This window comes from Centroberyx gerrardi, chromosome 10 (genome assembly GCF_048128805.1).
Source record: "Centroberyx gerrardi isolate f3 chromosome 10, fCenGer3.hap1.cur.20231027, whole genome shotgun sequence".
Lineage (NCBI taxonomy): Eukaryota > Metazoa > Chordata > Actinopteri > Beryciformes > Berycidae > Centroberyx > Centroberyx gerrardi.
This window is the reverse complement of record NC_136006.1, coordinates 21,012,408-21,037,898: the sequence shown is the minus strand read 5'-3', so window position 1 is coordinate 21,037,898 and position 25,491 is coordinate 21,012,408. Positions and strand designations below refer to the sequence as shown.

Sequence of the window (25,491 nt, the reverse complement as noted above, 5' to 3'; positions counted from 1 at the left end):
TCAGTTTCGGGCCTCTTAGCTCAACTCTTCGTCTGCCCAAGAGTCTGTTCTTTCCTAAACCATCCAGGTTGACTGGAGCTCTGAGACTGCAGTCTGTTTTCTGCCAGTCATACACAGGTTGCCATGACAGCAGCAGGAGAGAGCGGAGATGAATGAATGGTTTCAAACGTTGTGCTTGTTTAACAAGTTCCACACAGGGAAACGCATACTGGCATAGAGATAATTAGCGGGGACCTGTGGGGAGAGTGACTGTAAAATGAGCTGCTGCTGAATACACCGTTCCACACAGTTCAAAGCTGAAGATGAACTGGAATACAAACACAGTTTTCAAAATGTGTTCATCCTACGCTAAATTATTGTTCATGCCTGGAAGAAAAATGAAGAAAAATGATACTCTCCCAGTCACATTTCGCATCATAACCCAAGCTATATACAGCACACTTATGTACTACGAGAACTTTATGAATGGTGATCAGACTTAAACTTTCTGTCACCCCTGTGAGAATAGCTGAGAGCTCTGCTAAATATGGTAGGAAGCCTATGAAATGTCTCCATAATGTATGCCAGAGTTCAATAAATCTGTTGAACAGACTGATCATGAAATAATCTTCAAAATCAAATGTAGAATTATTACATGTAGTGGAAAAAAACAGACTGGATTTAATCAGTGAAGTCAAAGGCGTGCACTTTCCTACTTACTGTTGCATACAGACAATAATAGCCTTGGTAACAGTTACTTGGAAACTAACATTGCAGCAACTTGAACCAACACATCTAGTGTAAACACAGCTATTTACAGAGGACTCCCACAGAGAATCTACTGTTATAAATTGCACAATATTAAGTTGATGTCTGGCCATGAAAATTCCCAGTTCTTGTATAAAAACGATTTGAACTTTCATTTAAGTTTAAAACATACTGCACGTAGAATTGTATAATATGCTTTGGAATGATGGTCAGTATTTATATTGCAGTGTAAAGTATATATCTCTTATCCAGACAATGCAACATAAGGAGCTCATCATCAAAGGTTTGTTGAATGAATCCCATTGAGGCTATGTTAAGCTTCATGAATGGACATATTCATTACAACACTCCCCTCTACTGATGAGAACTGGGTATGACGTTTTCTAGAGCAATTGAGATCACCACCGTTTATAATTCATATTATCCCACGCCGGCATGAACAGCCAAAACCAGATCATGAAAATCTAAAAGAAATCAAATTATAATGTAGGAATGCATTGTGTTACTAATTTTTTCACCATGATAGTCTTTAAATTTAGTGTTTAGTGCAACAAGATTGGTCATACTCAGCAATGTTCAATGGTTAGTTGCACTTGTCCATTGCAAGCAAATAATTATGGATGTATCATTTTTATGAGTATATTACAGAATAATACAGTTGTATGAGACTGTATGAGTTGTAAAACTGTCCTGGCAAGAGTTGATTCTCCATGTCTGACATCTCCCCATGGACACCCCCACGAGCCAATTAATTATTCCCCCACCGCAGTCACATCTCACTGCGCGGGAAGAGCCCTCATGAATGAATTATGGGCAGTAAAATGTTTCCAGTCTAATTTGTTACTTAGTTGTATAAGAGGAGACGTGTTGATGGGACAGATGGCAGATATCAGGGTGATAAAATAGGGAAAGGGAGTTAGGTGCCTCTCCCTCTCTCACCCTCTCTTTCTTTCTGTTTCTTCTATCTCATTTCAAAGATTAAAAAAAATCTTTGTTATGTAGCCAATGCTTAGATGGGGATATTGCCAAAGGCACGGATACATGCATAATATATACAGTGGTGCTGTATGCTTACATTTGGTATGTTATGCATAAAGAGGAAGCATATAAGGTTATTCTGTAAACTCAGTGCAAGTGTCGTCATCCAATAAGAAGGGAGATAATGATGTATCTAAGATAATGACGCATGTTTTCATGACCTTCTCAGAATGGCAGGGGATGTTCACTGTTCCAGGGAAGTCTCACTGGTAGATCTCCCATTGCATTGTTGTGGGAATACGTGCTAAGAGAGACAGTCTCTGTGGGAGAGACAAAGTAAGACCTGATACTCATATCAACATAACAGGTCTGTGTGTGTGTGTGTGTGTGTGTGTGTGCAGTTGTGCGTGTGTGATGTGTTTTTCAGATGAACCTGTGTGTCTTAAAGCCTCCCTCCAAAGACTGAGATTCATATATGTAATGAAAATCACTTCTTGTAAAATATGCAACCTTATATCTGCAAATTTGTGGTCTCCAGACAACCACCCAAATCCAGAGTTGACATAATTAAAGAAAAAAGAGAAATGAAAAAGTTTGTTACAAGGCTGAAAACATTTTAAAAGTAGTCAAATATGACTAACAGTAGTTTTGCTGCAAAATTCTGATGTAATCCAACAGATACACCACTGGTGTTTTTTTTTTTGCGTCAGTTGCATTATATGATACCTGCTTCATCAGTGTTATGCTCCACTCAGTGACCCCTAGTCATCCTGATTCATCCTGTTTGGCAATTTCATCCCTGTTTGATTATGTTAGCAAGTCTAGGGATATAGCGGTTTGTAGCTACAATCAGCAATCCTGAAAAACCTAAACCCAAATACAAAATGAGCAATAAACTCCAGTAACTGAGGGAAACCTCAAGTAGTGTTTGTGCATTTGTGCGTCTGTGCATCGATATAATTCCTCTGTGTATCCCATAGACTGTAAAAAATAGGCTTATCCCACTGCGGCCACCGAACACTAACCTCGTCATCCCTGCTGGCAACCCTGTCTCAGCTGATTGAGACAAATACCAAGAGTTCCCTCAGAGCTCCTGTTTTTCTGGGCAGCAACGGTAGCGGTGCTGCCTGTGGCCATCACTACAGAGGCATCAGCAGGAGGGGTGCATTCCCCCAAGGTTAGGATCAGTGTTTTTTATCTGTGTGATGGAAAGTGACTACGGTAACAGGTCTCAGGGGAGGATCCTGTTTAGAGGTGGCTGCACCGCACTGCATCCCGGCCAGGACACACACTGCTTGCTAGGAGTGCCGAACAGATGGCTGCAATTAAGGTGTTCTTTTTTGTTGGTAAACGGATGACTTTCTTTGTCTCTAGCTTTCAGTTTTAATTATTTTGTCTTTACTTTTTGCCGAGGTCATTCTAAATGTCGCACCTGAAATATGCTTAAATAGTGCTATTCTAAGTTTTGCAACAATGAAACTTTTATTTTGTCCTCCTGTTTATGCCGTTACTCAATCCCATGTGCTCATACCTTCCAGGTCAAGAGGGCTGTAAAGTGATGCGTTCTGCGGATGGAGCTTTTACCAACAGCCGGTCCCGCCTCTCCCCTTAAAAGCGTTCTTTACCACTCAGTGATCATCTATCAGCTTGGTGTTTATGAAGCACTGAATACACACTGTTCTGACCTTTTAAAAATAGAAACAGTAGGAAGGAAGTATTAAAAACCACATAACACACACACACACACACACACACACACACACGTTCCCATGCAGTTTTCTCGGTAAACACAGTGACAAAAAGCTTAGACTGTAATGAAATCTATTCTTTCGCACAAAATTCTAAAAACCTTTCTACCTTGATATATAGAAAGTAGTTTCAAAGTCAACACAATTTCCAACTAATGGATGGTAGAAGGGGGAACAACTCTGAGGCACTACTCTAAGTCCCGCTGCTCCATTAATGCTGCTGAGCTACAGAGAAATGGATGCTTTGACTTGGAAACAGGCTTTATCCCTCTAAAAGTGGCTCTTTTGATGACAGTTTGGCACACACAAGCTGCACTTCCTCCTGAATGCAGGAAGTCGGCCCCATTTTAATACTCAACCCATATAGGCTTATACTCCACATAGATCTGTGCTATGCAAGGGTATAAATAATGAAACATGCAGTCCTTACAAGGAAAAAAAGGCCCACAGTCCAATTGCAAAGCATGATGAAATGCTCAGTCTAGTGCTGTTACATAACTGTGGAATGAGTGATGAGGATCATAAACTAGCTGGAGTGGGACCAGGTAAAGTAACATACCAGACTAAGCAACTGCAGTAAGGTAACACAAACATAGATGTATGCTCAGATTTGTCCTCATAAGTGTAACCCTCAACTTAATTCATGACTATAAATGTCCTCCTGTTTCCCTTGGCAACTTCACCTCTTTTGAACATCTCAGCTTCTTGGTTACTGGCAAGGCCCCTCTTCTGTGTATTCTGAAACAGTGTTTTCATTGAAGAATTGTCCGAACTACTCACTTATCATGCCTGTATATACTCATTCTTGGTGATTTTAATATCCATGTTTGCTGTCCGACTCTTATCCCTGCCCGTGATTTTCTGAATCTTTTATTTTTGTTCAATCTGTTAATGAGCCCACTCACTCTAAAAGTCATATCGTAAGTCAGGTTTCATTCCAAATGACTTGGACATAGAAGATATTGGACCATAAATCCATAGTTTTTATTTTTATTTATCCCCTTGCCCTGAGCAATTACAGGCCAATCTCAAAAAAGTCAGAATTCTGAGATTAAACTCAGAATTCCAAAAAAAAAAAAAGTCAGAATTCTGAGTCCTTTCTATCCTTCACAGACCTTGAGAAAGTTATCCATGCTTTTATCTCATCCTGTCTAGACTACTGTAACTCCCTCTACTCTTGCTCTCCCGTTTTAGCCTCACTTCACTGGTGGCCGGTTAGTTTTCAGAACTGATTTTAAGAAAACTCTGTAAGGCTCAATGTGATCCAGCATAACATGATCTAGCCTACATCGCTGACCTTTAAACTCCTATGAGCTGACGCACAGCCTGCGGTCCTGAGGCCGGGCTCTCCTGGCTGCTCCACACTCCCGGTTAAATACTAAAGGTGACTGTGCTTTTGCTGTCAGGGTGCCTGGGCTTTGGAGCACCCTGCCCGAGAAACTAAAGCTAGCCAAATCAGTATCCTCATGAACAGGCTTTTGCATAATTTCCCACTTTATTGCTCTTCTTATGTTTTATATGTTATTTTACGAGCTATGTATCCCGCCTTTTATTCTTGATTCTAGAGGGCTTTCCCCCTCTCCTCCTATCTCTATCTTATTGTTTTTTGTCTGGTGTGTAACCGCCTTTTATGTCTTCATTTTATGAGGTTTCTGCTATGTTTTGTCCTCCCTTTTAATGATTCTGTAAAGCCCTTTATTGACTCTGTAAAGCACTTAGTACTTTGTTTTGAAAAGTGTTATACAAATAAAGTTTATTATTTAATATATCTATCATCTGTTATATTATTTTATCTATTATATATAATTATTATTATTATATTTATTAGTCCAGACCAGGAGAAACGGTGCACCTGCCTATTCCTCCAAGATTAGCACTATTAAAAGTAAGCCAGCTAATCATATTTGCACTGCAGAATCTCTGAATATGAATTAGCCCATAATATGTCATGGAGAGCTAATTTGATCGTCGTCATACTCAGTGAACCTGGCAGGTCAGGTAATGCAAAACGCTGTACTGGCCTCCAGCGTGGAGTAAAGTAGTTCATTATGGCGCAGCTGCCTCGTCCCTGACACTCACAACAGCCAGGTGGTGTTGAATATAATGTCCGGCTACATGTGACATTTTTCAGTTTTTCGTCAGGAAGGGAGTGGGGGAAAACTAATCAAGACAATATTGATTAGTGACTTCTTTAGCATGTCCCCTGTGTACTGTAACATCACTGGGATAAAATGTATTACCCCTTCCTACTTATGTCCCTTTGATATCTATATCTCTCATGGATGTGGACAACTCCCAGGAGGCCACAGCCCTGTTACCTCCATGGAATTACAATTCTATTTCTATGGTAACCGGCCGCAACGTATTCCTTGACCAGTAGGACCCTTTCCCAGTAATCCTCTGCTCTCCGACAACATAATTCACAGCTACTCAAAGGTCTAATTTCCTACACTGGACAGAGTAATTGCACCAGCCCTCTTCTGTGGGAATCATTAGGCTATTAGACAAAACACCTGGTACAAGATGATATTTTGTCCTCACTGTTAAAGTGACTTGTGTCTGTGGGAAGAATGATACAGGATAAAGACTGGGTATAGAGCAGGAGTGAGGAGAACGGGTCACTACATGGCAGATTAGTGGCTACAGAGAGGGTGACATAGCTGAAATATTGATTATCTGTTGGCACAGCAGGAACCAATCAATCGCATGACCGCACATGGCTGTGGGCGCGGGCAAACTCCAACCTCATGAGCATGGCTATGTAACGGCATTGATACAACCATATACAGTAACGCGACGTGTCTTAGGGACCGTGAGAGAAACGCCACAATACAATTTAAATAAAGTGGCATATACCGGACCATCAGGTGGCATTTCAGGAATAAAGCTGTAAACCTGAACAGAGGCTCATCGTGAAATGTAAATGAAGCTGTGGAAGAGATTTCCGAGAGGCTAAAAATGGAAAGTGTTTTCATGATAAGGAGGGGAACATGTTGATCGTGACAATTCTCACTGGACAGGAAACTCCCCGAGAGATGACTATGAAAGAGCGTGATTAGAGTGGGATTTATTTTAGGCCCTGTGCATCATTAAGACTGTGCTTGTGTGTGTGTGCATATGTGTGTGTATGTATCACTCCTAGGCAAAGTTTAGATAGGGGGTCGGGGGGGGATAGAGAGGACAGAGTGTTTCTGGGGGGTTAGAGAGGCCAGAGAAGGAAGGGCCAAGAGATGCCAGGCATGAGAGTGACCACAGTGGCATTCATTACCAACATACTTACTCACTGCTCCATTTGACTGCAGGCCCTTTCTCCTGCTCAGAGTGGTCACTCAGTGAAGGCTCTCCTTACCTTGCCCAGAGCGAAACTGAGAACATCTCTCAACAGTTTTCTGCATGGTTCTACATTTCAACCAAACTCCTCTATGTCAAATGTCCTCAGCGGGATTTAAGATTATAAGTTTGGATGTAATCATATGTATAATATATCATATGAGTGTGTTGAAACTGTGATTGTCTTAGACCCGCTTTGTTTTCTTTACAGAGGGAAAGATTTGCTTGTCAGAGGAAGAGAGAATGCCAGTCCCCATGCTGAAAAGAACACCAGGAGATTCATTAAAACATGAAATCAATGCAAAGTTGGTTACATCTCCGACTGCTCCTAATATTCCAGAAGCTCGATGGGCTTTATTGAGCGTCCATGAAATGGGCCCTGAAGTTTGGAGGGGAGAGAGGCTGAGGCCTGAAATTAATGCAGCACAAGGCATTCAGAGAGCAAAGGGGAGGCTTACTATGGCCAGTCTGTCTGTTAACCATGATGTGACTTCACCTAACTGAAAACTTATTAATAACTCTGGGGGAATAAACAGGTTGCATTTAACTTTTTAGTTACATACAGTGTTGGCTGTGTATAACAAGACTCCATTCAATTTTGAAAATATTTTTGTTATCTTTTTATCTTTTACTTTTAGATTGTATGTCATAAAATTAACAGGGAAGATATGAGAAAGAGAGATGATTACATGTAAGCCCACAACACCGCTAGCTGTTGTCCTTACCCCCCTGCCTATTCCTTGCATTATGTGGCCTTGATATATCCTAATGGGCAGAATTACATTGTCTTTATGGCTCGCACTCTACACTCATTGAATGTGGGCTGGATTGCTGTATTGAGGGTGCCTGAGTTCTCACTGTGCCAGTGTCACTGCCCTTATCTCTCTGGAATAATGAATATTGGTAATCACAATGGATTTTAAAGAGGAGCTGGTTATTATGTGTGTGGGATTCGTCAATTTGTTCTATTGGTCTTTTGCCCTATTAGTCACAATGTGGGTGCGCTGGAGAGGTTTTAGTGCTGTTCTCTAAACATCACATATGACATTACATTTTAGCCAACTGACAGTAAATCAAAGCTGAATGCTAATATGTACCAAATATATCAACTGTTCAGCCTGCACATATCCTGTATTGCATGTGCACCATACAATGCACTCTTACTCACATCTTCTGCACCCAATCTGATACAACCATCTACTGTGCATACGTGGCTGGACACAAAATAATGAATGTACACTTTAGAAATGTTTAGATATAAAACAATCTAACCCAGAAAGTATCAGAATCACATCTTGGTCTGGTTGGAGTTGTGTGAAATACTAGTCTGGCAGTTTGGGCCCAAAGCACAGACTGTTGTTCTGGCCTTCAACTCTGTCCTCGGACATCAGCAGCTGTGTTGTGGACAACCTGAAGGAGGGCGTTCAGTGGGCAAAGAGCCTAATGGGAGGGAACGGAAGCTAGCTAAAATTTGTTTACATGCTCAGTTTGTGTGTGTGTGTGTGTGTGTGTGTGTGTGAGCATGTGTGAGAGAGAGGGAAAGTCTTTGCTCGTGACTCGGTTCATAGCAGCTGTCCATTTGCTAGGCAGCCCTTGCTCAAAGCAATGCCAAACACAGCGCTCTCTCCTGCTCTGATTGGTGGAGAACTTGGCTGTGGGCATTCTGGGTGAGTTGTGGGGTAAAGGGGAGCGGACGGTTTCAACACTGCTACTGGACATGGTCATAGATATGGGCCCGGTCTGGCATTCCCTGAAAGCAAGAGCCATGGCTTAGGCAAATGCAGAAGCTCCTAATGTAGGCTACAAAAGACTGATTATAGAAGTTAATACATTTTATATGTATGGTTGAGAGATCTCAGGTTGCAAGAAAATTATTGTCTCTTATCCAACTGCTGGAAATATTTTGGATTATATGAAAAAATTAACAGCAGTACATCATAATATTTGCCTACGTGCCTTTGTATTAGTTTCAACTCAGTAGTTGAAATAGTCTGATTGTCATAATGATTCTCAATGCCATATAATCATTATGTAAGGAACTTGCACCCAGTGCTGTTGAGCCAATTTACATCATTCTGAGCTTCAAATTGCACTGACCCTCTTCACAGAGTAGGTCACATTATAGAGCCCTCTTTTGATACCAGTAGGTTTTTCAGTAGATTATTTCTCTATGGGCTACTGCTGGGCAAATGTGTCATCATCATTATCCAGTACTACAGTAGATGAGGCATATTATACTGTGTTGGATACTGGGGTTGACAGGCTGATTTATCTATCTTGGCTTTAATCATTGCTAGTCACTTGGAGAAAACACCCTGAAAAACAAACAACAAACTGGCTTGAATATCCACTCCTTCCAAGAACATCACATTAAGCTACTGGCTACACACTAATGTTGCTTTGTAGACATTTATCATTGCAGGTCAGCAATTAATATTGAGGAAACACTCAACTTTGTGCAAAATCTCTTAACAAAAGTCAACATGCTTACTGCCACCTTTTTAGAAAGTCACTTCACTGATTTGAATGTGTCACGGCTCATCCAATACACAACACATGTTCCGCTGAGCTTTAGTCTTATTCACTGTAGATTAGTCTCACTCATTGAGTTACTCTGGATAGGAGTATCAGCTAAATGCCTGAAATGTAAATTGTGTATATCTATGCACCACATCCTAATTGTTTTGAACAAACAGAATAGCTGCCCTCTGTTTTTTGTGCTGCCATCCTGGCCTTTTTGACATCACAAATGCATAAATAAAGACAGATGAATGAAGACATTTAAGGCAAAACTTGCTTACAGCCCTCTAGCTTTCATCACGTCTTGAGCTTCTAAATGTTGTATAGCAGTGACTCAGTGAATAATCAGGATGTTTGAATGGAATTATCTTTGTTTACTTTTTGCTCTGGTTTGTCGGATGAGTAACTGCTAGTGTGGATTGTTATTGAGCATCTTTTCAAGGTCCTAAAAAAAAGTCTGAATCAACTCCCCTGTGTTATCAGATATTCCACTAAATAGTTTTTATCATCTCTTTTGATCTTGAAAACATCAAACAGATAATATATGACATAAGCCCTTCCATCCCACCCATGCCCATCTCTGCATGATAACACTCATGAATGCAGTCTTCAGTCTTCCCCATATGTTAGCCTTTTAAGGCTGTACAGTAAAACTGGGGCTGGCCCATTTATCTCTGGCCATCTCCATGCACCTTAAACCAAGTTATCTTTCCCCATCAGGAGAAAACAGGCTGTTAAAACTCACAAGGGAGCCACTGCCTGTCGGCCGCAGCCCAGGCAATCAAAAAGAAGTATTCTAATGATGCCTGACAAAATTGTCAGACGATATCCTCCAGGGTGCAATGATACTTTACATTACGGTAGACGGATCGATAGGGAGGTTGACATGAGAGGCCTCTGCGGAGGGAGGGAGCTGGAGAGCCTGCAGTGTACTGCTCCAGGGGCTGTGCTGATTCCACTGTGAGGCGAAGTCCACCTGACCTCACAGGACTCATGTGGATGGACACTGTGCACACATGCACATTGCTTGCTTGTGTGTGTGTGTGTGTGTGCGCGTATGTGCTGTGCTTTTGTGCGCCTGTCTGCTAAGCGCCTATGTAGGTGTGTTAGTGTGCACAGGTGCGCGCGCTCCCTCCATCAATAATTGAATAATTGATGGGAACCCCTCCATCAATAACAGTTTCTTTACAGTAAGCCTTTAAACAGTGACGTCGCATAATTATTATGCTGTGTAAAGAAATCCAATCAGGAAACATTTTGTTTCTAAGTGGCCCACATCCCTGAGGAACCAGTTATCACAGACAACTGACAAGACCTGGGCGCCACAAAACTAGGTCATTAAAGTGGATTAATGCTGTAATTCAGAGAGACGAACACACAACACAACCCCACTAATGAACCCCTCCAGTCTCTCATCAAGCTTCCTGTGCTGTGGTTAATATTGTTTACACAAACCTCAGCTTTTTCTCTGTTCTGCTCACTCTACATTACATTGGGCACAAGGAGCTTTCATGATAAGTCTTCAATACCATACAGAGTTCAACGGTAGCTTGTGAACATATAATATCAAATATGAGAAGCTTATCACAGTTGTGCATAAAGGATATCGGCTATGAAAATGGTAGATCTCTAGAGGTTGGGTGATATACAGTACGTAATAGATATATAATGGAATGGAATGCATCCAGATAAATGGTCCCTAATGTTTCCCTTCATTTTTGGAGGCCATTCACAAAATGATGGATCATTAAAGTGATCTAATGAGACACTGTTTACTTATAAGCATGCGTTAACTTTTTTCCCTCAAGCTTGATAGCTATTGCATTTGTAGATGTACAGTAAATCACCATAGAGGCAAGAGTGCAACACTAATGCCTGATTACTAAATTCTAAATCACAGAAAAAAAACTTAGTCAGCCAAGATTTGCAGTATATCCCTGCACACATTAAAGGTACAAAAAAAATAATCTAAATGAGTCATTTATCTTGTTAAGGGCATGACGGTCATTTATTTGTATTGTAGCCTAGTGATGGTGGCTCACTGGCAACCAGTATCTAACACCTGTGAGAGGGGTCAACTCTATACTAAGCTTCTGATGGATATCCACTTTCAGACACTGACAGAAGCCCTGACATCTGCCATTTGTGGTGAGAGGGAGTCATGCTGACAGGCATGGGTGTAATCTTCTTAGATTTGAAGTATGAGATGCCACCAATGATGACTGCAATAGAGAAACAGCAGATAGCAAAGACACAGCTGGTACTAATTCAGTCTCTTGACGTAAAATCTCTTAGGTGGGGAAACTTCATTTAACTTCCTGGTCTTAAGAGGACAGAATAGCAGTCTGGACAGTAGTCTGGGTCCTTGACAAACCCCTTTCTGGTGAGGAAGGAAACCAGAAGAAAACAAAGTCTGTGATGGAAAACCATCAAATCCTTGGAGAGAGGTACTCATACAGCAGAAACAGTCGTCATCAGCAACACTAACTGGCCTCCAGTCCCTAGAGATGAAGCCACAAAACAGAGCTGAGCTTGGCAACTTCAACAGTATATCTTAATGTTTTGTGATATAACAAACTTATTGTTTTGTTGTGATAGTTGTATAGTGTCCTTCTAAAATCACTATAGTTCTTTTTCATAGGGGATGTTCTGTTTTCATTATGCTGCTATCTACTATGCACTCAATTCCCTTCTACATTCAGCTTTTTAATGCTTGCTGTTTTTTGTGTACTAATGTGAGATTCAATACACTCAGCCTATAGAAGTAATAGTGATCTCAGCTGTTGCAGTGTCCAGTGGTCTACTGTACTCTGCAGCCCTGTTTCAATAATGCTTAGATCACTTGACACTGGCCCACGCAAGCATCCCCACCAACCTATCACAGGTGAGTCTTAGCACCTGTGACTTTATAACGGAACAGAGCTTTCATCCCAAATGTGTCGATAAACTAATACATATGTGGATGCACAAAGCCGCTAGAAGTCTTAAAGCACTTAAGAGTAAAAAAGAAAATAGCACATCGAGTAGAAATGGGATGAAGAAGAGCGCAGTAAATGCAGATCTTCTTCGTGCGGGGCACACACACATGCCTCCTAAAGCAATGCAGAAAATCTAGGGTTACTTCACTGACATTATTTCCAAGAATCCTCACTGAAATGGCTTAAGACAATAGTCTCAGTCAGATCATAAAAATTTCTGAGAGCATCAGTGATATGACGGCGCAGAAACCACGTGTTTACGTAATGGAAAGCCAATCTTTCAATTTAACCCCTCCTCCCCGTCTATTTCTAACAGAGGTCCGATGCGAAGGGAAATTCATGCAAATATTTTTATACAAGCGCACCGTACTTTTGGAGATGCCAGTGGCGTTGTGGTGAAAAGGGTTGAGGAAAATCCCCCACAAGGAAAGAAACACATACTCCAGGAATCACGGACAGACACCAAGAAAGCAAACCTGGCTTTAACAGAAACGTTGCAGTGGGGGGACTAAAAGAAATGCAAACTGAGGTTGTTGGAATTTGACCTCGCCAAACAAGCCGGTTTATACGAGAAACCAAGTGGACTTGATCCGGCAATGTGTTGTTTTGTTGGGGCTATCATTGCAGCAGTCTGTGCATAGGATGCATCCTCCCTTGGCTTTTGATGCTGTGCAGATCCACCCTCCTCTCCTCAGAGTGATGAACTAATAGGCAATGATTTTCTCCTCGGAAATCCACCGTGTTTCACTGTTTTCACGTTAGTTCTGTTTGTTTACTGGCTGCACGTCTCCTCCCGGTGCGACACATGCAATTTATAGAGTATATTTTCTATTATCGACTAGTTGAGGTGGCATCCTTTATACGCCAGAAGAAGAAAAAACACCTTAATTACGAAGTCTGACAGGTAGTGAATATTTTGCCACGTGAATGAAAACGCATAGGACTTGGATATACCTATTTTTCTATGATACAATTGGTAGCCTTGTCCTGGAGAACTGATCCAATTGTGTTATTATGCAACCGCAAGGATCTCATCTATATCTGGGTGTTTAAGCCACTGGATTGCTCTTCGCCCAAATCAATGTGGTTTCTTTGGAACATTTTCAGCAAAGGAACGCATATGCTGCAGTGTCTTTGTGGCAAGAGTCTTAAGAAAAACAAGAATCCAAGTGGTAAGCTCATCACCATTATGCCTACTCCTCCGTTTCGCTGCGAACCGGTGTGTGTGTGTGTGTGTGTGTGTGTGTGTGTCTATGTGTGTGTGTGTGGATCTCTGTGTTATTCGTTTGTTTGTTGTAATGGTGATAGATCTGCAATCATATTTATGCAGCGAGTGGATGCAGAGGCGCTGGGAGGGGGGAACAACTTATCCTGTGCAGCTACTATCGGCGAGCCCAGGCTTGGGGACGCGCAGCGCACAGACACACAAAAAGCCCCCCTGCATCACCGAGGCACCATGATCTCCTAACTTTTTAAATAGCGCGCAGATAGATGTTATTTCAATGCCTTCAGTGGCGAGAGGGATCAAGTCGAGGCACCGCTACTCGCTGATCTATTCTGTCCATCCAACGTGATCCCCCATAACCAGGTTTTCAGTTCTCGGGCTTACTGCAGCAGCATTCCCCCCCTGCAACACCACTTCTCGATTAAATGGGCTACACTCGCTGTGTTTTCAGCGAGCCAGCTGGAGGAGACAGACTATTCTTTCATGTCTGTCTTTAGGCTATCACAGGCCAGTATTCATCACACGGGCCTGGGGAAAGATGATTTTATGTTCACTTAGTTGATGTATTTTGTTTAACAGGCCAGTAGTATAGGTGTGAATGGGGCATGTAGAAAAGGAATTGGGCTCTACTGCACTAATGCAAATCATCCACTTGAGCAGTCGGCATCATTTCAGTCCAAACATTAGGCTTTTTTTTTTTTTTTTTTTGTAAAAGCGATGCAAGCTATAGTCTGCCTTCAGCATCATATCTACACCGCGCATTTGCAGCTATAAAACTGTGAAATATCGTAGAGCTTCAGAGAGCAAACAATGTTTATTTCAACAGGCTGTTGTAGGAATGAAAGAAAACCCCTGGGTGGACAGCATGTAGCCAGGCTACTTGTTACCTCGTGTTGTAGGTTTGAAGTTGATGTGCTCAGCAGCACTGTTTCTTTCCTCGACATTGCCACTGCAGTATAGTAGATCATCATCATACTGTAGCTTAGCTGTTTTGCCTTGCTGACACCGCAAGAAGCAAAGACAAAACATACTATCTACAAAGCTTAACATCTTGTCTAATTTGTGTAATGTGCTGTATTACCAGGATGCCCAGGCTGGCATTTCCAATAAAGATGAACAGTGTTGCCTTCTCTAAAGATGTAAAGGCTGAGGTGAAATAGCAGCTGATTGAGTGCTGCTCAGTGGAGAAGCCGCAGCAAAAACACCAACTTCCCCAAGTCCTGCTCCAGGGACAGTGTAACCAAATCGACACCATGCAGCCAATCGATCAAAGCTGAGACGCACCGTCAGATGTCTGCAATTTGAAGGCATGTGACTTTGATCCTGAGAGTAGCCCACATTTATCTTGTGGAGACACATCACTGAATTATCCTGAACTGCGGATGGTGTGCGTACAACATCGCCCGGGTTTGTGCTGAAGCAGCAGATATAGCTTATAGTTGACTGGGATATGAAGTAGGCCAAGATGCAGACTGTGTCAGTGGGGTGCAACATACAACTCCTTAAAATGACTGAAAGATGCAGGTCACTAACAAAATGCTGAGTCTACTATGTCAAACACATTAAAGCATGCAACAGACTCGTTTCAGCTACCTTTCTCATAGTAATACAGCAGGCTCTGTGTGGCCCTCCTGTCAGTGGAGGCAAAGACAGAGGCAGGCATTTCCGATATAGTGCTCACTAGGCCTGAGCTGCAAGGGCCTAGATTGAATATAGTGCTCCAGCTCCTAGCCTGTATTTTTAGTAACACAACATAACCGAGAGAGCAGCGAGAGACTTAGCCATCCCAACTGTATCAAGGAGATTTTCAGTCTTTGTCAACACAGAAACATCTGTGTAATGATACAGTGATGGTTAGATGGATCTCTCTCCACACACAAAACTTATAGGCATACTTGCGTCGCTGATGCATCTGAAGAGTTTGAAAGTATCGGTTCTATAAGGGCCTTCTGCTCCAGCAGATGGCACTTGCTGTTTGCCTAGTGTGGGCTAATATTTGCCTGGCAGGGGCAAAATAGCTCTTTTGGTGCTGTGTGTGTACGTGTTTGCGTGTTAGTATGAGGACCTGTGTGTGTGGAGTGTGTGTGTATGTGTGTGTGATCATGTGGTTGTGTGTTTTCTCTTGTTGAAAGTGTTTGGTAAGCACAGATTTGTTTGTAGTCTACATGAAAACTGATTTCGTCAGGGACCAAAAACGAACCCAGACTTCTTAGCAGAGAGCTGACTTCTTAGCTTGATGAATGCTTCCATCATCAGTGATTTACAGGTTATTCTTGGGATTCTAGAACCTATATGTATGTGAACCTACAGTATATCTTTAAGCTTTGCTGCAGCTATAATATCAACCAAGTATTTGTAAAAATCTTACTTTTTTTACATACCTGTTTAGATGCAACCAGTTGTTTGCCCATTCCTCTTTCTTCCTATCATTATCTTTCTGTGTACATTGAAAGCCTGTCTGTTTGCAAATAACTGCATCCCTTTGAATTGCCCTCACAGTATGCAATTCATCTGCCATGCAATACCTCATCTACAGAAAACAGGAGAAAAAGCAAGTGATGACATCAGTGTCAGTTGTTTTGATGGAGAAAAAAGAGTAGATGGGTACAGAGTCAGTATATCTTGAAATAGACTACAAATCGGCATTGTTTAACTGGAAGCCAGATGCCAGAGAGCAGTGTTCCAGTGTAGCTTAATGGGTAGAGCATAGCACTGACATTACTTGGGTTACGGGTTCAGCTCCCTTTGGAGCCATCCACACTGGAAGACTAAGCTGTCACTATGCTTTACAAGGCTGTGGATAAGAGAAACCACCAAGAGATGTTCCATTCTGATGCATGTGAACATGTTGGGTCAAAGTTAGAGCGGGCAACGGAACTACTCACTTCCTTGGTGCGTAAGGCGATGTGCCATCGTGCAAACACTCCACATCCACTTCTAGTCCTGCTGCAAACACGCCTCCCCATACCAAAGACTTACTTAGCCCTTAAAGTGGCTTACCAGTTAATTTTCTTATTCTATATTCTTTTAGCCATGTCAGTTTTTTCCAGCATGATCTTTTCAGAAGCTCGGGCTGCGTCACATCCTTGGTCGATTGCCCCGAGGGTTGGTGGTCTGATAGATGAGGCATAGCTGGCCTCCCCTTAATGTTCACTCACATGTCTCAGCAAGGGTATATGTCTCTGAGTGAGCATACAACATGATTCATTAATTCAATTAAGTAATGAACTAGCTGAGATACATTTCACCCTGCAGCCTGCGTACTAGTACTGGGTGAATGAGTGACCGCATAGTTGTCATCATAAAACTTTGAGAAAGTCATTGAATGGTAGTTACAACTGAGATGAATGACAGTGGCTTCTGATGAGGGCATTTGAAATGTGGTTTGAGTCGAGGGTTAGATGTGATCCGTGTGGAGGGCGAGTAGCCAGGTTACTGTAAGAGCAGAAATACAGAGGGATGTGTGAAGTCAATAGGTGGCCTCCTCAGAGTAGCACAGCGGCAGCACACTGACAGCAGAGTGACAGTACAGGTCACAGAATGCACAGGCGTCCACGTGATGATGGTTCATAGCGTATCAAGTGAAGCTCAACTCTATGGTGTGTGACAGAGCCAGGAGGCCGTGGCTCCGACGCTGCGATGCTATACTGCTCTTGTTCGCTGCTGAACTTCAAAGCAGCATTAACCCCTAACCCCCTTAGCTTGACATCACACCCATGCAGCTGCGACCCCAGATAATTCATACAAAGCTCATGTAACCGCTCAGCAGTTTCGGGACTCGTCTGCTCCGGCACGGCCGCCTTAAGGCCACAACCTTGGAATGGCGCTGAATACTGAGAGCTCTGAAAATTAAAATGTTTCGATTTGCGGCTCGCAGAAGGCAAAGCACAAAATCTGTGGATGGAAATTAAGAATAGACATAAATAAACACAAGGCACAAGTTTGGACAGTGCCAACAATTTCTGTAAAAGTCATTTATTTATATGGCCTACATTGCTATGAATTGTGAGTGACAGATACTTGACTAGATGGTAAATACTTTGTAAGAACAGCAACTGCCTTTGTTTCAGCATATTGAATGGCACTTTAATAAGGTGTATATTGTTATGCCTACATGTTTTTGGCTGTCATATCAGGTTTATGAATCTATGAGTGTAAAATATTCCTTTCACCGTGAACTGCTCTTTGCTGAGCACAGTATGAGGAGACTTCCATAGTGTAATCTGAAATTACATGTGCATTTTAATAACCAGATTCTGCTGATGGTGTCCTTTCTCCATGCAATTCTCACCTCAGAGCAAGAGCAATATAGGCCTATCTCAAATTCTGCTCTTTGCAAGTCATGCTTGTTAGAGGAGAAAAGGGGCAGGTTTTTTTTTTATATTGTTATAACATGGTTAATTCATTTGTGACACACACCCACGCCAGTTTAATTTGTGGCAACAGAGAAAAAAGCCAGGCGCCAACCACAAGCATAATTAAAGGGGTTGGATAAGATTCAAACAAGAACTCCTACAATTAGAAGAACAACAGTGTTGGCTAAAAATAACCTCCTCCAACCACCAATGGCATGTTGCTAGGTTTCATACAAAAACATTGCAGTAAGTTTGTAATTGGCCAAACTGCCAAACTGATTATCTGATACATTCAAAGCAATAAAAGAGGCTGCATATGTGACAGTACCAACAAGTGCTCACACATTTAGCAAGGTAGATTCTAAAAGCAGTGCTACACCAAACTATTTTTGTTATAGTGATGAACTCACAACACAATGAAGACAGAGACACAGGATAAAAGTGTGACAGCAGTATGAAGCGCAAGTTTGTTTTCAAAGTATTCTGAACTTCATTGTAGGTTTCATTGACTGACTAAGGTTTTTTTTCTTATACTGTACCTCCTGTTATGCTATTGTGATTGGCTGGACGGAGGGACGAAGCCGCATGTCTCCGCAGTGGGTATGGCACAGGTCAACAAGAAAAATTCTTTCCCTCTGATCTCACTGGACATGATAATGGCAGCGGCATCATCAGTTTCCACAGTGAATTAATTGTGGGTTGTCTCTGTCCTGCTCTTGAGAAATATGACCTGCAGGGGTGATGAGATTCAAGTTCCTGGCTGCCATTCCACCTCCCTCGGAGAGACAATCAAGTTTACATACAAATCAGCGCAGAAGAGAGGGTAAATGGAGAGAGAGCAAGATGGAGGAGGGGTTAGATAGATAGATAGATAGAGAGAGAGAGAGAGAGAGAGAGAGAGAGAGGTGGGCTATAGGAGAGGGCAAAGGAATTACAAAAAATCAGAATATACATGAAGCGTCCCTCAGCTGCCTCTGGATGCGGCTGTATGCAGCAGTGTGTGGAGAGGTGAGAGCAAAGATGGCCCATGCTGTCCTGGCTGCTTGCCCCCAAGGGTGACTCTGGCCACGGGACCTGTCGTGGACGGTTTCACGGGCCGCTCAGGGAGCTGCTCTCTGTCCCCTCAAGGTTAGGCCTGATGGGACTTGGCTTGAAGGGGAAACAGGATGAAGCGGTTTACGTTCTTTCAGAGGTTCTGAGCACCTTTTGTTTTCTGATGCTCTGATGTTTTTCCATTTATAATGATTTAGGTGTGTGTCAGTATGATACAGTATGCATTAAAGCTTCCATTGTGTCATTACCCCTCGCTCTGTTGCTCGGCCTGTAAATATTAGCTTTAATGCATGTCCCATACACAACAATAGCACCTCATTTGGAGTTAGCACCCGATCTGCTGAACATACATAATGTAATCTACCCCTCCTGAAAGCGGACACCACCGGGTCATGTCATATGAATGCAAAGTAGTTATGTCCTACTGTCCTTTTTCAGCACTGATTTATTACCAACATTGTTATTCTAGATTTAAATGTGCATAACACAGCGGCCCTAAATGCCCTCCTGAAGAATAGGATTCAGTTGTAGCAGAGCATAGACCGAATATTGTCATTTGTCATCTTGTTTTGGAAATTGAACCGATCTGTCTGGCCTTCAAAGCAAACTTACCTCCTTTGATCAACTTTCTGTCAGCTCATGGGTTAATATGAGCTTGCATATCAGATGATAAAACAGTGAAGTTGTCAGTCTTTCCACATGGCTCTAATGCACTGATGATAGGTTTGTGTTTTTAGTAAATGGCATAAGGCTACCGTCACTTTTTAACTTGCAGTGAATAGACTGAAGACATTAGCGAGCAGCTTTTCTTTTTGAATGCAGCCTGATAATGGCTTTTAAAGGTTGGATCTAGCTGATTGCTGCTGGAGAGATCATGGCTAGTCCGCCTAAAGCAGCTTTCGTTTACTAAAAACAATGTATGAAACATCTCATGCAGCAAAGATGACATTCTCGAATTTCGCTTATCTTTGTTTCTACTGAGGATGTTGGTGTGGAAGAACAATATTCGTTTTCTGCTAATTAGATGTGTTAAAGCTCTCTTCGTACCTGTTTTCTCTATTGCAGCCTTGTTCAATGCCAAATAAATTTCCTCAGAATGAACTGCAGGTGAAATGCGAGTGAGGAGAGATTAGTTGATTGTTTTGTGATTTGAGCCATAGATACAGTTTGCCACCCGCGGTGTGGAAGGTTGTTGTGAGGAGTATCATGTGGCTGAATGTGCATTACAGTGTGATTACTGTGATGTGCTGATTTACTTGGTGAAATGAGACGGTTGAGTAGGACTTTTTTTATTTTATAGTAGCCCTTCTACACAGTATTGGGCATATTCGAAGAAATCACATTGAGGAACCCCTTAGAACAAATGCTCACAAGAATTTTGCACCTTTTCCTTATCAGAACGTAGGGCTGCACGATTATGGCAAAAATCATAATCACGATTATTTTGATTGATATTGAGATCACGATTATTTAACACGATTACTCATTGACTTTGGGAACATCATGCATTTATTGAACTTTTAAAAAAAACCCACTGGATTTCTTTGAAATTTAAATATAATTGAACTGAAAAACAAAGAAATAAATGCAAATAAATAAATAAAAGTAAAAAAAATGAGATAAATAAATAACTAAAATAAATAATAGATAAAAAATAAATAACACCGACTATGTTGTAGTGCACTGTCACAACCTACTGCAAAATATTCAACATATTGGTAAACTATAGCTCTATATTCTTTCAGTCAGTCACTTAGTCAGTCAGGTAACAGAGGCACCTGACTGACTGATGTCGCATCACATCACGTCTGTAATTTGGGGTCTCGCGGTGTGAAAACAAAAGTGAAACTTAACATTCCACAGTCAGTAACGGGGATTTGCAGGCAGTAACTCGTCTTCGCTGCCCTACAGACTTTAACGGTAGGTGATTTTAACGTTACCTTGTGGTATTTAAGTAACGTTAGTGGAATTAGGTAATTTAACCGTGTCGCAGTGCTTCAGTGCAATTGAACACGCACGGTGGGTCTGTACAGTGTTTCCACACCAATGATTTTTTTTACCTTTCCTGTCGACCAACGGCTCTCTTTCTGTCATCTTCTACCAAGGAAGGTTTAAAAGTAAACGGAGAAACGCGCCGGCCGGCTCTCTGTTACCGATTCGAGCTGAAACTACACGCACCACAGCATGTTTGGGCTTTAGAGGAGGAGCGGAGCGCACCGTTGCGGAGGAAAGGGGTGCGCTGGATTTACAACACAAGACAAAACGAGAGCAACATTGCTAAACGGAATGAGGCACAAAAATCGTTTTATCTCGATTTTCTTGTTTTCATGATCGTGGGAAGCCAAAATCGTAATCGAAAATAAAATTCGATTAATCGCCCAGCCCTATCAGAACGTATTGTTTCTTTGGCCATTTTGAAATATGTTCAACACAGAGGGATGAAATTGGCCATTTGTGGAAGGACACTGACATGATCCTGTCAGATTTGAATGAATAACTCGATGACTGCTGTGTGCAGGATCACATACCGATTGAGAGGGTGCCATAAATTGATTCTTAATGGTCAGTTTTATGAAGTTTTATCAGTTTTATTTCTTGTCTTCATTAGTTTTAAGTCATTTAAGGTCACTGAAAAAGCTGTTTGGGCCCATCAATGACCAGTTGACCATGTTCTGTAAACGTGACACTCGGATCAATTTCTAATCTCAAGACACCAGCACTTAAATTGACTTTAAACAGGAACGCCTGTATCTTTGGTACTGGAGGAAAGAGAGACTTAGTGCTCGACTTAGATGTTATTAGAAATAACGTAGAGGTCACTGTCTGGAGGTCTCTGAAGTTACCTTGCCTATTTTTTTCATGCACCTCTTAACCATATGCTGACTCTGGGCTTACACTGACCTTTAGGAATGTCACAAACAAAAAATAAATTCCACACAGCGAAATATTTCCATATGCCCATTGCTTTAAATCAGGTATAAATGTTAGGGAGGAATTTTGGGGCCCTGACATCTAAAACATTTTTTATACTTTTTTCTTTTATACTATTTTTTGTTTTTCTTAAATGAAGAGTCACAAAATGTTTCCCTAAGCACATCATGACTTTATGATCAACACCCAAAGTAGTTTGAAGGTCTTCGAAAATATTTGAACATATTTTTTTTTGTGTTACTCAATGCCCCCCCCCCAACACACACACACACACGCGCGCACACACACACACACACACACACACACACACTCTCACTATCACACACACACGCACACATACGCACACACACACACACACAAGATCATTGCAGATGAGCCTTAACCTGACCTGCTTACACAGAATATTTATAATTTTCCCAACAATAATCCTATTTTTTAAATTGAGGAACATGTTTGAAGTTGAAGTTACTTTTTCTTTAAGTTTAATAGATACATTTCAAGGACTCCCTGATTCCATTGACCTCAATAGTTTATACCTGGCTTTACCCAGGCTAGGCACAATTCTGATCACTCTCCTCTTTTTTTTCCTATGAAACACCAGGAAATTGAGGCACATCTCAAAATAGACGCTGCAGCAGGATAATATAGCCTGTGCTTTTCCCCACTTGGTTTTTCTGCCCCGTGTCTTACGGAAGCTCCATAAATCATTTCATAATTTGGCTCATCCTCTGCCCTCAATAGTGGGATCTATGTGACATATCTCCCACTTCTGTGAGCGTGGAGGTGTGGTGCTGTGTGAGGAGCAGGGGTGTAACGCGGCTCTAAGTAGGTTCCCTCAGACACATGACACATCTTACCGCTCGCTACTTCCACGACCCCAGAGGACTGGTCACATGACAACCGCCGTGGAGCTGCGGTGATTTTCTGTGCCGGGCTGATGCACCATGCGCTGATTTACAACAAACTGATGAGCTGATGAGAGAGAGGGACAGAGAGACAGAGAGAGAGAGAGAGAGAGAGAGAGAGCAATAGAGAAGAATGCAAATACAACTCTCCGAGACTTTGATTTTTATTGATTCAGGGGAGCAGAAGTTTGAACAGTGTTAAAGCTGGGTTGACACAGTGGAGTGCGCTGCTTGAAGTTCATCATCATTACCAAACTGCATGCTGAGGTGTCAGGAAATGCTTCTGTGTCCGGTCGCTGTTAATACTGTGGAAGTGGATTCTATGAGGGAGGCTTTAATGGGTGTGTCAGGGGCTTTTCTCTCTAGGGGGCTTTAGTTTGGAGGCTTGGTTGCTATGACAGCCCAGTGCAGTGTTGTCACGATACCAGAATTTTGATACCAATAATATCTAAATGTTCAATACTACTACGATACCACAGCAAAGAAAACACTTCACATGACAGCTTTGTAGCAGCCTTTGTTTGGGTTGTGATACACTTCGATGTGCGTCTTTGTTGACTGTATTGCTGCGTTCACATCTTAACGCTCCACGGAAGCCAGACTGGAAACCATTCATTCCAATGGAGGATCTTTTGATTAGAGCTCGGCTCGGCTGGCCAAAGGATGACAGATATTTTCCAAAATCTGCGTTGTTAATGCAGCGTCAAAATAGCTGGAAGTGACAAAAAGATAACTTTAACCACTGGTTTATGGCATAGCAAATTGTGAACAAAAAGTCAATGAGATATATAAGCCAACAAAAAATATTTTTAATCTGTTTTCTTAATGAAAAGTTTGTTACTACCGTATTTGTGATGGTGTTATAATTTTTGGCCATTCTCATTTTTCAAAAAAAGCAGGAATAAAATGTTTTCTATCTGGAATGAAGGTGGTTTTCCCATTAATTCTGACATACGTGAACATTCAGTTCATGCATTCAACATGAAAAGACAAACTTTGCTTGAGCTCCGTGACTTCCATCAGTTTTTCTGGGGTCTCAGAGGGTGTTGAGGATGACGCTACGCTAAAACAACAGAGAAAAATGTGAACATAGTGTAAGCAAAATAGTTCATATTTCCACTTTTGTCAACCAGTTCAGGTGGACTGGGATTCATTTCAAGACTTGTTTGACACTGTTGCCAGTGTTTTCAGCTGTTTGACTGCTGCAGTTCACTGCCTGGCTACTCCGATCCCAATCTGCAGACATACGCTGAAATGGAATTTCAGCGTCACCTCAAATATTTGGTGAAAGTGTTAAATGTTTATAAAATCCACTACTGAATTCAATCTTTTATAGTGGTATTTAAATTAAAAAAAAGTAGTATTGAAATTTCGGTAGTCTATTGTCCGAGCTTTGTGCCCACGCTGCTTTAAAGATTTAATTCTCATCCTTGTGTGAGGCTCAGGCTTACTTAGGTCTGTTCAGGCATCCAGTGTTGACTGTTGAAAGAGGCAATTTGGCTGATTGCAGAGCAGTGGGCCCTCTCCCCAGCCGTACTCCTTCCCCTTTCATTCAGCGGCAGTAACACTGTTCACTCTGCAGTAACTTCTCTACCTACCCCCCTGTCACTGATTTCTCACCTGTTAAATAATCCCCTCACCAGCTGACATTTCCTCTACAGAATGATGACTGACGTGATTATAGTGGGGATGTTTTTTTTAAAGGGAGGCTGTAGAGTCAGTTCTGGCTGGATGGAAGTCTGGAGTGGTGTAATTTGACTCAGAGAAGTTAACATAACGGCGTAAAAAAAAAAATAAAGCCAGAAGGGTCTGGAGCGTCTTGGCTGTATTGAACGTGCCTGTCGATGCATCCTGAGGTCGCAGGGTCGTGTTTAACCTCTGCTCTGCCTCCTGTAATATTAGCCTATAGCCTCTGGTAGCATCAGAAAGCTGCTGGGCAAGACACTCAGCCTTTCATCTATCAGATGCATTTACTCTGCTCTCTGTCGTCCCCCCCCCCCCTCCTCCCCCACCTCTCTCTCTCACGCACGCACGCACGCGCACACACACACACACACACACACACACACACACACACACACACACACACACTTGCTCACTCCGTCTTTCTCCTGACCTCCTGGGCTTTCTCATCGCATCGTTTCTGTCCTTCGCTTCTGCCCCAAGGCTCATGTGCCGCTGCCGAGCCACATACCTCAATCTGCTTCTTTTGGGTTGAGGTCTCTCCTCTCCTCCTCCTCTCCTCTCCTCTCCTCTCCTCTCCTCCTTTCTTTTGCTATCTTCTCCAATCCTCTCCCAGATCTGGTATCCAGCCCTAAGTGATGTTGTTTGGGCTTTAGTGGAGTGTTGCTTTTGTAGAACTTGCAGGAATATGTGTATTACTCCAACACAGTCACATTGATTCATGCTTCTGTTGAAAAAAAAATAAATAATGCGAGACAATAATATCTCAGCAGTTTCAAATGTTATCTTAGGGTTATTTCCTATGCCCAGTGGCTCATCAAAACCCAATTTGGGCTTTTTGAATCATTTAGATTTCACGAGCCTATGAAATAATTACTATCTATATTTAGATCTTACTGTAGTGCTAATCTGTCTATCATTTGAATTTGAAAGTTTTTATGTGTGGACTGGAATCTGTGGACATCAGGCCGTTAGAGCAAGAGTGGTGCTGTTAGAGCTGTATAAACATACCTGACTCAGAAGATAATAGCCCAACTA

The 25,491-nt window shown here is 42.0% G+C and overlaps 1 protein-coding gene across 1 annotated transcript in view; it reads left to right on the top strand.

Annotated features, from left to right (window-relative positions):
- Nucleotides 1-13,265: 13,265 nt before the first annotated feature.
- The window catches only part of fgf14 (fibroblast growth factor 14), a 90,292-nt gene continuing 78,066 nt past the window's right edge, over nucleotides 13,266-25,491 (top strand). Inside the window, exon 1 of the mRNA XM_071923534.1 lies at nucleotides 13,266-13,473. Within this exon, the coding sequence (XP_071779635.1) occupies nucleotides 13,266-13,473 (208 nt within the window). The remainder of the gene's footprint in view (nucleotides 13,474-25,491) is intronic.